General features: G+C 45.5%; 1 protein-coding gene across 2 annotated transcripts in view; it reads left to right on the top strand.

Annotated features, from left to right (window-relative positions):
• LOC141153226 (UAP56-interacting factor-like) overlaps positions 1-14,061 on the top strand; it is a 95,784-nt gene that overhangs the window by 76,476 nt on the left and 5,247 nt on the right. Inside the window, exons 2-5 of one of the 2 annotated variants that reach the window (XM_073637929.1) lie at positions 97-231; positions 312-457; positions 13,475-13,572; positions 13,659-13,740. In XM_073637929.1, coding sequence (XP_073494030.1) covers positions 97-231; positions 312-457; positions 13,475-13,572; positions 13,659-13,740 — 461 coding nt within the window. Of the gene's footprint in view, positions 1-96; positions 232-311; positions 458-13,474; positions 13,573-13,655; positions 13,741-14,061 lie in introns of both variants that reach the window. The other variant, XM_073637928.1, reaches the window with a different exon arrangement.

The following is a 14,061-nucleotide window of genomic DNA, read 5'->3' as shown; positions in this document are numbered from 1 at the left end:
CATGCATGTAACCTATCTGTGAAATTACATTCCTATGTACTACGGCTATCTCTCAGAAATGTCTGCGCCCACCTTTTATCTCTATTTTCTTTACAGATGACATCATAAGACTTCAAAAAGAAGAATCAGACTCTCAGTCCACTATGAATCAGACCAGCCAGAATGGCAGAATAAGAAGAGGCAATTTCCAAAACAAGAGATATTTCAGGAATCCACCAAGAAATCAGCAAGGTTTGGGCTGATTTATGACATTTTAGTTTGTAATGATACATTTAGGGATAATTCTAATAACATGTTATTCTGTTCCCCAGGACCTAGCAGACTTAGACCAGGTTTCAAACAGCAAAGGTATCATGGTGTGATCAGGAACAACGCCCTTGGTCCAATAACAAGACAAAGAGCTGCTGCCTCACTGAGTAATGTCAGCCCGCTCAATAGGCCAAATCTGACTTCAGCGGTAAGTATATGTTCACCTCAAACACCTGCTTGATTTTTGATCCTCTTTAGTATGCAGTGTTAGAAATGTATCCTAAGGCCACGGCCCCACTATCAGTATTTGGTCAGTATTCGGTCAGCATTTTTTCTCAGGAGTGGGAGCCAAAACCAGGTGAGGAACATTCACAGAAAAGGTATAATAGAAACAAGTGAGAAAAACTACTGACAGAATACTGACCAAATACTGATAGTGGGGCCGTGGCCTTACCAAGAGACTCACCAGACAGTGCTGGGTCCTTGCTGCCATCTTTAGCTGCTCTCTCATCCAGGAGCTTCAGACCATTGGTTTTATAAGGCATCATGAAATGCTTAATTTTTTTCTGATAGTGCTGCAGTGGAATTAAACTTGATCCTGGATTTTGGTCCCACCAGTAGAACACCCTGTCATCAACTTATTGTCATTTCATGAAACTTCCGATAATAATGGAAGTTGGAGGGAGCTGGTTTTACGTAAATGGAGCCTGACAGCGGATTCGGAGACAGGCTCCGTTATTGCAGCCGTGTATGTTTAATCCCGGGGTCACACGAGCATATAACACAGCCGAGTACTATGCAATAAAACATCACATAACCCTCAGACCGCTGTTATTCTATGGGGCAGCTTAAATCTGCGATTATTTTCTCATGCTGATTTGGCATGAGAGAACAATCACAGCATGCATAATATACAGAAAAAGAATACAGCAGCCTTTGTAAGCGCTGAGATGTATACAAAGGTTGAAAATATGGAATTTAGACTGCATTACAGCTATATAGAATATATTTTTAAAAATGAAGGTACTTAGCTCACAAATTGCCCAATTTATGAAAGCCCACCAACCGCGACTACATGTACCTTTTTTGATGGGATCCTAAACCTAATATTTATCAAACATTCCTCAAACATGCCTCTTCCGGGCAGGGCTGGTTTTAGACAAAGTGGGACCCTGGGCAAAAGTTTAAAGTGGGGTCCTAAATGTTCACATATTACACTATCGTAAAGTGACCGAGGGCGATAGCCATGGATGAACGTCTGCTCCATAACGCCCTGGCATTTTACAGGAAAATTGTGTCCCAGTTCCAATGTGCTACCAGGTATGGGGTGCATCACACTCACTTGTAGGCCTCAGGCATCTGCTTTCTCTACGCCTACATCGTCAAGAGCCGCCACACATAACTCAGGGGACATGCAGTCCGTTTCAGCAAGCAAAGGTTTACTGGACAGTTCATCAGATTGTAACACGCAGTATTGGACACAACACTTCTTAGTTTTTGTTTCCTTTGTACAGTATGTGTGGCGCCCCTGAGGGTTCGACCGCCACAGGGATGCTGCACTTCTCTAATGGAGTGTAGTGTTCCTCCTCTGAAGTAAGGCCAGTGTGATAGTCGTGACTAGTGTTGAGCGATACCTTCCGATATCAGGAAATATCGTATCGGATTGGATCGGGCCGATACCCAAAAAGTATCGGATATCGCCGATTCCGATACCGGAAACCAATGCAAGTCAATGGGACACAAATATCGGAATGAAAATAAACCCTTTCTTTCCTTGTAGGTTAATTCTACATGAAGTAAAACAACTAAGAATAATGTAGAATGACATGAAAAGCCGGCAATTCATCAGCGGCATACACCGGTACCCGACAATTTACAACAGAAAGAATAGAGCATCACACATAGATTAGATAGATAGAAACATGTCAGTCACATATATATGAAGTACAGTGACAGTGTTGCTTACTGTACTTGTCATTTAGTGTAAAGGATTTATTTAAAAAAATAATAGTGTTTTCATGCACCGTCTCTTTAAGAAAGCCGGCCGGCAATTCAGCATCTGTACCCGACAATTTAGAACAGAAAGAATAGAGCATCACACATAGATTAGATAGATAGAAACATGTCAGTCACATATATATGAAGTACAGTGACAGTGTTGATTACTGTACTTGTCATTTAGTGTTAAAATAAAGGATTTATTTAAAAAAAAATTGGCGTGGGGTTCCCCTTAATTTTAGGCTCTAGCGGAGGTTAAGCAGACAGCTGGGGCAAATGTTTGAAGCCTGGGAAGGGGGTAATACCCACGGAGCTTCCCAGGCTACTAATATCAGCCCCCAGCTGAATACCTAGCCTTTACTAGCTATTAAAATGGGGGAACCCCCCCAAAAAAATAACGTGGGGTCCCCCCTAATTTAATAGCTAGCACAGGCTAGGCAGACAGCTGGGGGCTGATATTAATAGCCCAGGAAGGGTGCCATGAATATTGGCCCCCTCCCAGGCTAGAAACACCAGCCGTCAGCCGCCCCAGAAATGGCGCATCCATAGGATGCGCCAATTCTGGCACTTAGCCTCGCTCTTCCACGCTGCCCTGGTGCGGTGGCAGGGGGTAATAGGGTTGGGGTTGATGTCAGCTTATAATGCCAGCTGACATCAAGCCCAGGTTAGTAATGGAGAGGCGTCTATAAGACACCCCCATTACTAACCCCATAGTCAAAGTTAAAAGAAAACACAAACACCCAGAGTAAAGTCCTTTAATTGAAATAAAGACACAATTCTTTATTGTTCTAAATTAAACCATACTTACCATCACGCCCATTCCAGCTGAAGCCAACGATCTCCTGCAATAAAAGTAAAATAATAAAGCAACCTCATCCTTACCTTTCGATGGTTCCCAGGACAGCTCCAGCTCTGCTACATCGAGATGACAGGATGGACCGCAGCAGAAAGCTGCCATCCAGCCTGTCATCCCGCGGACACTGAGAAGCGCAGGCATGCTTGCGCTCCTCAGTGTCTCTCTGTGACGTCATCCAGATGAGCCGAGTTCATGTCCAATGAACTCAGCTCACCTCATGCACGTCACTGACAGCGTGGGAAAGTTCTCCTGCACTCAGCGCTTCAGCGTGAGAATTCTCCCACGCTGTCAGTGACATACATGAGGTGAGGTCATGTCCAATGAACTCAGCTCACCTCATGCACGTCACTGACAGTGTGGGAAAATTCTCACGCTGAAGTGCTGAGTGCAGGAGAATTTTCCCACGCTGTCAGTGACGTACATGAGGTGAGCTGAGTTCATTGGACATGACCTCGGCTCATCTTTATGCCGTCACAGCCAGACATTGAGGAGCACAAGCATGCCTGTGCTTCTCAGTGTCTGCGGGATGACAGGATGGATGGCAGCGTTCTGCTGCGGTCCAGCCTGTCATCTCGATGTAGCAGAGCTGAAGCTGTCGTGGGAACCATGGAAAAGTAAGGATGAGGTTGCTTTATTATTTTACTTTTATTGCAGGAGATCGTTGGCTTCAGCTGGAATGGGCGTGATGGTAAGTATGGTTTAATTTAGAACAATAAAGAATTGTGTGTTTATTTCAATTAAAGGACTTTTTTCTGGGTGTTGTGTTTTTTTAAATACTTTACTAGAAATTCATGGTGGTCATGTCTAATATTGGCGTGACCCCATGAATTTTGGGCTTAGGGCCAGCTGATAATACCAAGCTGGCCTTAACCCCTTTATTACCCAGTGAGCCACCGCACCAGGGCCCTGGATGAGTTGGGTACAGCGCCAGAAGATGGCGCTTCAATGAACGCGCCATTTTCCGGGGTGGCTGCGGACTGCAATTTTCAGCGGGGGGGGGGGGGGAGAAAGCTTGGGCCTCCCTGCGCTGCAGATTCCATCCCCCAGCTGCCTAGTTGTACCTGGCTGGACACAAAAATAGGGAGAAGCTTCACGTATTTTTTTTTTTTAATTATTTCATGAAATTCATGAAATAATTAAGAAAAAAAGGGCTTCCCTATATTGTTGTGTCCAACCAGGTACAAATAGGCAGCTGGTGGTTGGGGGCAGCCCGTTCCTGCCTGCTGTACCTGGCTGGACACAAATATAGTGCGAAGCCCCACGTCAATTTTTTTTTAATTATTTCATGAAATTCATGGAATAATTAAGAAAAAAAGGGCTTCCCTATATTGTTGTGTCCGGCCAGGTACAAATAGGCAGCTGGTGGTTGGGGGCAGCCCGTTCCTGCCTGCTGTACCTGACTGGACACAAATATAGGGCGAAGCCCCACATAATTTTTTTTTAATTATTTCATGAATTTCCTGAAATAATTAAAAAAAAATTGACGTGGGGCTTCACACTATATTTGTGTCCAGCCAGGTACAGCAGGCAGGAACGGGCTGCCCCCAACCACCAGCTGCCTATTTGTACCTGGCCAGACACAACAATATAGGGAAGCCCTTTTTTTCTTAATTATTCCATGAATTTCATGAAATAATTAAAAAAAAAAAAACGTGGGGCTTCTCCCTATTTTTGTGTCCAGCCAGGTACAACTAGGCAGCTGGGGGATGGAATCTGCAGCGCAGGGAGGCCCAAGCTTTCTGCCCCCCGCTGAAAATTGCAGTCCGCGGCCGCCCCGGAAAATGGCGCGTTCATAGAAGCTGGATGCTGTACCTGGCTGGCATACAAAAATATGGCGAAGCCCACGTCAAAAGTTTTGGGAAAAATTTATTAAAAAATAAATAATAATTTAGGGACTGCATCTTTATTAAGTCCTCAAATGTCATTTAGTGTTAAAATAAAGGATTTATTTAAAAAAAAAATGGCGTGGGATCCCCCATAATTTTAGTCTCTAGCGGAGGTTAAGCAGACGGCTGGGGCAGATGTTTGAAGCCTGGGAAGGGGGTAAAACCCACGGAGCTTCCCAGGCTACTAATATCAGCCCCCAGCTGAATACCTAGCCTTTACTAGCTATTAAAATGGGGGACCCCCCCAAAAAAAATGACGTGGGGTCCCCCCTATTTTAATAGCTAGCAAAGGCTAGGCAGACAGCTGGGGGCTGATATTAATAGCTCAGGAAGGGTGCCATGAATATTGGCCCCCTCCCAGGCTAGAAACACCAGCCGTCAGCCGCCCCAGAAATGGCGCATCCATAGGATGCGCCAATTCTGGCACTTAGCCTCGCTCTTCCACGCTGCCCTGGTGCGGTGGCAGGGGGTAATAGTGGTGGGGTTCATGTCAGCGCCAGCTGCCATGAAGCCCAGGTTAGTAATGATGGGTGTCTATAAGACACCCCCATTACTAACCTACAAAGTGTTAAAAAGAAAAAACACACTACACCCAGAAAAAAATAATTTATTTGAAATAAAACACCATTTTATTTAATTCTTAGTTTACTAAAAAAAAATAGTTACCTGTCCACGTTCCTGCGCTGATCTCCCATGCACAGCTGTCACATCTGGAGATGGTGACAGCTGTGCATGGCTGCTGTAAGCTCACGCTGCCGGGAACACGTCCGCTCCCGGCAGCGGGAGCCACTGACTGAGGTTACCGGAGTGCATTCAGGCAGCGCAGCTCCGGAGACCTCCTTTACGGCAGTGCTGTACCGTGGGAATTTCTCACGATACAGCAGTGCCGTAAAGCAGCTAACCGGAGCAGCGCTGCCTTAACTCTGGTGAACCCTTACGGCCCCGTCATTCTAGCGGCGGCAGCGGTTCAGAGCGGTCACATTCTATGTGGCTGCTCTGAACTGGAGATCTTCGTGGGACACTCGTGGACTGCTACGGAGGGGTAAGGATAAGGTTGTGGTTTATTATTTTATATTTTATTACAGGAGATCGATGGCTTCGGGGAATTAGGTGTCTAGGTGAGTATAGGTGTAGTTTTTTATTTTTTACTTTATTTTAGGTGACGATCGGCGGGGACAGGTAATGTATGAACTAATTTATTTTAGGTAACCACTGGCCACCAATGACATGTATCTAACATTTATTGGGGACACAGTAGGGCAATTTATATAGCAGGATCAGGCTGATGGGAACTACTGCTCCCATCGAGCTGATCCTGCTGGCACGAGTGGACGGGGGACAGACATAGGCCGATGGGAGTAGTAGTGTCACATCGGCCTATGTCTGCCCGCACACACACCCCGCACACACACACACCCCGCACACACACACACCCCGCACACACACACACCCCGCACACACACACACCCCGCACACACACACACCCCGCACACACACCCCGCACACACACACACCCCGCACACACACACCCCGCACACACTAATCATGACGGGTCTGGGAGGTGAGGCTGACCTGTGCGGCCGTGGGAAAGTTCATGTGAGTTCATGCAGTCAAGCATGAACTCACATGAACCCTCTGAGGGCACCGCGGCTACTTCAAATGAACAGCTGATCGGCATCACCTGATACCTCAGCTGTTCATTTGAAATAACCGGCGGGAAAGCGCAGCACAGAACGGGAAAGCCGGCGGTGAAGTCTTTTCACTGCCGGCTTCCCCGCCCGGGTCCTTCGCTCCTTGGTGCTGCGCTCCCCGCCCGGTCCTAATTTACGATTGGGATTGGAGGTGGCGAGGGGAGCGGAGGATCGGGGTGGGAGGCTGCGGGGAAGCAGTATGGGGCTGTGTGATTGTTTAAAAGCCGGCGGCTTTATACCGCCCGCCGGCTTTTAAACAATCAGGAGAATTCTCCCACGCTGGGATGGCATTCTGATGACAAGCTGGATCGCAGCTGAGCGCTGCCATCCAGCTTGTCATCCTTCACAGACACTGCAGAGCGCAGGCATTATGGGAACTTCCGATTCCGGTATTCGATATTATAAAAGTATCGGAATTAAGTATCGGAATTCCGATACAGTGAATATCGGCCGATACCCGATATTTCAGTATCGGAATGCTCAACACTAGTCGTGACCCAACCTTTTGCGTCCAACACCACACTTCTCCACCAGAGGGAGCTTGAATGCACTAGGTGCTGCTCCCCTGGTTACAGGGAGACTGGGGAATGAAGAGTTAGGGGAACCAGTTAGTGGGTGAGGGTGGAGGACTTACAAGTTAGTTACAGTTTAGATTTCATATTTAATTCAAAGCAATCTTTGATCTTGGTCCTTCGTCCTTGTTAGTCAAGCTCTTGTGGTCGTACTGTGCTGTCAGAATACTGCGTGTTATGTGACCTCCCTCCCGGAGCGCAGATCCTGTGTGGGCCTGCGCCGGCAAGGGACACAGCCCTTGTACCCTGGCCTTGGGACGAGAGGTAGGTTGTAGACAAGGAATGTCTCAACCCTTCCAAGGACCATGATCAAGAAGGCCCGGAGCCTAAGAGTGTGGCTCCACAGCAAATGGATCCCAGGCAGGATGCAGACGGAGCGGAGTACGCCACCTGTCCTCGCCAACCTGATATATTCAGAGGGACTCCGGCTGCAAAAGGGGTACCGGCCCCCGACACCCGACCTTGCTACTCTACGTCCTGGACGGTAAAGCCCGGTTAGGCCCAGAGGATCCCACCGGGCATCGGATGGAGCTGTCCCCGTGCCCTTGTTCTGAGAGGAGCTCAGAGGGAGACCCGGCCTATTTGCACACACACGGACAGGAAAGGATTCGGTCTGTAATTCAGAAACACTCTGCTGTAGGGTCCCGACTGAATGCTGGACTTACTCGGAGGTGGTCGGACCCCCGTCTCTGGTGAGCGCAGGACTCCGCGGGGAGCAGGGAGTCGCCTTCCTTTGCCATCTAAGTGAGTAAAGTCTTGGAAGTTCACCCCTATGGCCTCCGGACTGTTATTTCTGCGCCACACCGCGGGATGCGTGATCTCTTCTCCTTAACTACTAGCCCCTCCATCCTGTCCCTCTGCCCTGAGGCCTTGCTCTGCCTGTGGGGAGTAGTAAGAACTTTGGCCGCTGTACCACCAGGCCTCAGCGGACTGCAGCGGCGCTGGTGACCCTTCACCAGGCACCACAGGTGGCGTAGTCGTTAATCAGCTACTCAACCCGGACAAGCCCATACCATCTCTTTCTAATGTGACGGCCCTGAGCACGGGTCGGGCCCGGGCCACGGCTGCATCCCACCTCTCCATCACAGGGCCCGACACTGAGTCCCCCAACACCCAGGGTAAAACACGGGCTTTACGAGTAGAGGCGTCACATATGTCTTCAGCATTACTATCCATTCCTCCTGGACTATCCCTATAATTACTGTACCTGTCAGCCCCAGGGATTAACTGTCCAGTCCCGCAGTGCACCCAGGATTCGTTACCTTCCCTTCACACGGTTCCACATCCATTGTCCCCTGTACACCAGAGGATAAGGCACTCTTCATAGTACCTGTACCGAGCCTGTGCAGATGTTACAGGAATGTCCGCAGAGGATTCCTGTAAGGCCTCCCACTGCCCCGAACAATAGATGCTTGCCCACTGCAACTTGAACTTGACCTTGATTACTGTATTTCCGTATCTGATCTACTATCAGGAAGCAGTTCCCTTTTACTGGGGCTTTTCTCTCCTACTATGGGCTAGTCCCGAACTTAATTATGTCTGACCTTATGTCTGTAGCTGACAGATATACTTTTACCAACACTGCATTGCATTTGCATACATTAAACATAATAAATTTTTACTGCTTACCAAAGTCTCTATATAGCAATAGCTGTTATCAGTGCCAGCGGCAGCGGCCGCCGGCTGGAAGTGCTTACCTGCGGTGCTTGGCTGTCCATCTGTAGTGGCCACCACAGGGTACTGCACATCCGCCTCCCATTCAACTGAATGGGAGGCGGATGTGCAGTAACAAGCGCCGGCCACTACAACTTGACAGCCAAGCACTGCAGGTAAGGAATTCCGGCCGGCGGCCGCTGCCGCCGGCGTTGATAACAGCTGATCGGCGGGGGTACCTATGGATAGGGCATCAGTGTGAAAGTATTGGACAACCCCTTTTAGCACCAACCTGGTGTTCCAAAATCCCTATAATAACACTTCCTGTCTTGTGGTGTTATGGGGTCACTAGTGGAAATGTTGAACTTAATGCCTTGTAAGTTCTGTCTTCTTGATAACTGTCTTCAAATTTAGGAATTAAGGAGATACCCTAACAGGGCTGAGACAAGGGGTAGGCAAGGTAGGCACCTTCCTTCCTCATGCCTACCCAGGGTGGGCGCACTTTGAAAAAAAAATTGATGACTGCCTGCAACCGCCCGTCACTTTCCTCCAGCTGCAGGCAATCAGCACCGTGAAGGCCGAGGCGCAGGCACACTGGGGAGCAGTGTCAGTCACTGACACCGCTCACCCCTCTCTCTGCCTGCGCCTGTGCCGTCACACCCTCCCGCACTCGATTGTATTTGCATTTGTCAGAGGTGAATACAATTGATGTCAGCACTGCCCAGGGCAGGAGCAGATGAGCTGTAATCAGCCTCCTGCTACACCGGTAAGTCCAGCAAGATGTAGGCAACGTCCGGTATGCGCCTTGCTGGAGACGGTGCATGCAGGGGACGTTGGATGGCACCATCTAGTGCCCAACTGCAGCACTTCATAGAAGAGGAGACAGTGGATGGAAGCCTGGATTAGGTGAGTATAGTGTTTTTTTTAATTCTAATATTACTTGGGCATAAAATGAGTAACTGTTCAGGGGCGTATAAAATAAGGGGCTGTGCAGGGGGGGCGGTGAATATCATACTTTTTGGGGTGCTGCTTGTGCTCCATAATACTGTATGGGTTGCTGTGGGAGCCACCATAGTATACACGGTGGGCTGTTTTGGACATCCTACTATTTATGGGAGGCTGTGGTGGACATCATGCTATATTTGGGGGGCTGTGGTGGACATCATACTATATATGGGGAGGCTATGTTGGTGACCATATATATTGGCAGTTTGTTGTGGATATCAAACCATATGGGCGGCTGTGGTGACCATTATACTGTGTAGGGGGACAGTATGAGGAGTGGTTACAATTTCAAGAGAGCAGCGTGGTGGGCAGTATGAGGGCATAGTGTGAAAAGGGGCACAGAATGGATATGGAGAGGGGACAGCATGAAATGGGGACACATTATGGAGAGGGGTTACCATGGCGGAGGGACAGTGTAGAGATATAGAAAGTGCAATGGAAAATTAGAGAGGGGACAGCCATGGTATAGACTATGGATCATAAGGGTTATAGCTGATAATGGTAGACAGTGTGGAGGACGTATACCATAGAAAGGCTTATTTAGGGTACAGTATGGACAGATATTTTTATGCAGAGGGCATTTTAATAACACTCTTATTTTTAAGGGCACTGTGTGGGGATGTCCACAAGCAAACAGAACAGCTCACCACACCTGCATGATAAATATTCTGGGTGCTCGGCAGCGCAAGCATGAAGATAAATGTGACTAAAGAAAAGGTTGGCACTCCATCCTCCAGGATGAACTTTTATTTTTTATTAAAAAAAATCATGTGCGTAGACAACGTTTAAAAATACGTATCAGAACATCTTCTATTACTACTGTGTGGGGATGTGCTGCAAAAGACCGGTGAAGAGAGAGATCTGCAGAGACTAGCTGTGGATGTGAAAAGTCATCATGGCTTGTAGACAAGATGCAGATGAAAAGAAAGAGACGTCTACAGAGAAGATGTCACCTACGAGCTACCTGGATGCAAATGTTTATTCGTGATACTAACGGTGTCTAATCAGTCCTGTGGTTCCTGTGTGGTCCGCAATAATCACAGTTAATAAAAACTCCCAGTATCTCCTTATCATTGTTAAGGACATACTGAGAGTTATAGGGTTGTAGGTTCATGCGATAAAATTGTTTATGGGGCTGACTTGACATTGCAATTGATCGTTGTACTAAGCTTAGTTCTATTATTCAGGTACTTTTGGTTCTGGTCATGTATTCATGTACTTATGGTGGTTCTGGTGACGTATTCCTGTACTGATGGTGGTTCTGGTGACATATTCATGCACTGATGGTGATTCTGGTGAAGTATTTATTTACTAATGATGTTCCTGGTGCCATATTCATGTACTATTGATGGCTCTAGTACTCTAATTATGTACTGATGATGATTTTGGCTTCGTGTTCATGTACTGATGATGGTTCTGGTAATGAATATATCACCAGAATCATCATCACTACATGAATACAGCACCAGAACAACCATCACTACATGAATATGTCATCAAAACCAGAATAAGTCACCAGAACCACCATCAGTGCATGAATACATCACCAGAACCACCATCAGTTTTGTGCAAGCTGTATTTGTCACATGACAGACGCAAAAACAATCAGACGTATCCCTTTATTTATAATGGGGTCTGTTTATTTACCATTGGAGTATCTACCAAATGCTGAACACCTTGATTAAAACCAAATGGCCCTCATTATAATTACGCTATATTAGTTTACATGACTATTCTTGGGTTTGACATTTAAAATATAGGACGTTAGGGATGCATATCAATATTTTTTCCCCTGTATTGTGTAAATTGTCCTCAAAAAATAATTGATTCTGGATCTAACTTTGAACTTCTTGTTAAGTCACATTCCTCAAGTACACTACTTTTTTACTTTTGCTGACATTTTTTGCGAAAAAGATAACAATTTTAGTGGAAGTGGTCATTAGAGCATGTTAGTAAACCCATCATGAACATCAGAAGAATGAAGCCCACAGGATGCGCTCGTCAAGGTGCACCCAGCTATTATATAGCTATTACAAGGATTTTAACCCTTTCATCCCCGGGCGATTTTCCATTTTTTTCCGTTTTTGTTTTTTCTCCCTTTCCTCCAAGGGCCATAGCTTAATTTTTCCATCCATATAGTAGAATGTAAGCCCGCAAGGGCAGGGTCCTCTTCCCCCTGTACCAGTCTATCATTATTAATTTGTTTACTGTAAGAGATATCTGTATTTGGTATGTAACCCCTTCTTATGTACAGCACCATGGAATCAATGGTGCTATATAAATAAATATTAATAATAATAGAGTCATATGAGGGCTTGTTTTTTGCGAGACAAGTTGTACTTTAGAAAGAATAAATATTGTCAATCATATAATGTACTGGAAAGCAGGAAAATAATTCCAAGTGCAACGGAATTGCAAAAATTCCACAATTGTTTTTTTTATTTTTTATTTACCATGTTTACCGTGTGGTAAATCTGACCTGGCAACTTGATTGTGAGTACATGTATGCAGATACCAAACATGTATAGTTTTTTTTATTTAAGTGGAGAAAAAAATTCAGAAATTTGTAAAAAAAAAATAATTTCCAAAACCCGTAATGTTTTACATTTTTGGGATCTGGGGCTGTGTGCAGGCCTATTTTTTGCTCCCTGTGCTAACATTTGTATTGACACCATTTTGGGGTAGATACGATGTTTTCATTGCTTCATATTGCATTTTATTGGAATGTTGCGAGTGGCCAAAAAAACGTAATTCTGATTTCTTTATTTTTTTTCTTGTTTTTTTTTTCTTGCTACGCCATTTGCTGATTGAATTAATTTACTTTATATTTTGATAGATTACACTTTTCCGAATGCAGCGATACCAAATATGTGTATTTTTTTAATAGCTTTATTTTTAATGGGGTAAAAGGGGGGTGATTTGAACTTTTGTGCTTTTTTTTTATTTTTTAAAACTTTTTTTTTCACTTTTTATTGTATTTAATAGTCCCAATTGGAGCCTTGAATTTGCCATCATCCGGTCGCTTGTGCTATACATAGCAGTGTATCAGCACTGCTATGTTTAGCTAAAATCACGATCTCCTATGAATGCCAGTTAAACGCTAGCTTTCACAGGAGGTCCTTAATGACAAGCAGATCCCCCGCTGGAATCAGGGTCTCTCCCCCATACATTATGCCGCTCTCAGATTAAATAGCAAAAAACATTGTGACAGATTCCCTTTAAGTAGTGTCAGTTCCTCCCAATGCTGCCTCAATGGGATCTCATCCAGCCATCCAAATGCTACTCTACACTGAGGAGAGGTAAGTGGTGTACCCCGAAACAGCTGTTTGTAGATTGGTCTCTGACTTAACTAAAACCCTTAATCATGTTGGAAGGATTGTTGAAAAAAAAGACATTGACTTATAGGGAGCTACCTCCACTAGATAGCTTATACATGCTGGGGGTTGTAGTTTTGCAATATGCGGAAAGTTTGGCAGTTGCTAAATGTTGATTGTAATTGGATGTAAATGATTGTTCCCATCTCTGTGGACTGTATTGCTCTTGTAACATTTAGTCTTTTTACAGAGTACTCAGAACTTGGTAAAAATTCAAACTCGAAAGGTCCAACAAAGCGCAAAGCCGTACAGGGCAGCGAATATTCCTGTGCAGCCATTAGGCAGGAGGTGAGTCTACATGATTAGAGAGTCATTTTGGAAGAATTCAATTGTATGTAGGACTATAATTAATTACTCTAATTTTATTGTAGCAGAATTAACACACAGAATAGAAGACCACAAATAGGAGACAGACGAAGACAGCAAAGAACAAATATAGTCAACCGGAATAGAAGAGTAAGTCACTCGATCAGATGTTTATGGTCATAACTAGACTGTGATTTGTAGCCGTCCGGGCATAAATGTGATATTATAATAATTATTTTACCAGTTATGGAATTTTGCTATTGGAAATTTTCTATGTAGTGTAATAGTGTGTATCATGGTCAGGACTGCAAAAATAATACATGGAAGGAAGACAGGATGGGGCATGGCATACAGCAGCTCTTTGTAGTGTAGAGGTTGCAGTTGCACCCAAGTCCTGAGGGGGGGCCCAGCAGTGATGCAAAATAATACCAGTGGTTATTTCCCACATTCTGACAGTACTGCATTAAAGGG

The sequence above is a fragment of the Phyllobates terribilis genome, unplaced genomic scaffold (assembly GCF_046119375.1).
Source record: "Phyllobates terribilis strain yellow unplaced genomic scaffold, ASM4611937v1 Scaffold_7__3_contigs__length_470593459, whole genome shotgun sequence".
Lineage (NCBI taxonomy): Eukaryota > Metazoa > Chordata > Amphibia > Anura > Dendrobatidae > Phyllobates > Phyllobates terribilis.
The sequence above is the reverse complement of the archived record's forward strand: the minus strand, read 5'-3'. Positions and strand labels throughout refer to the sequence as shown.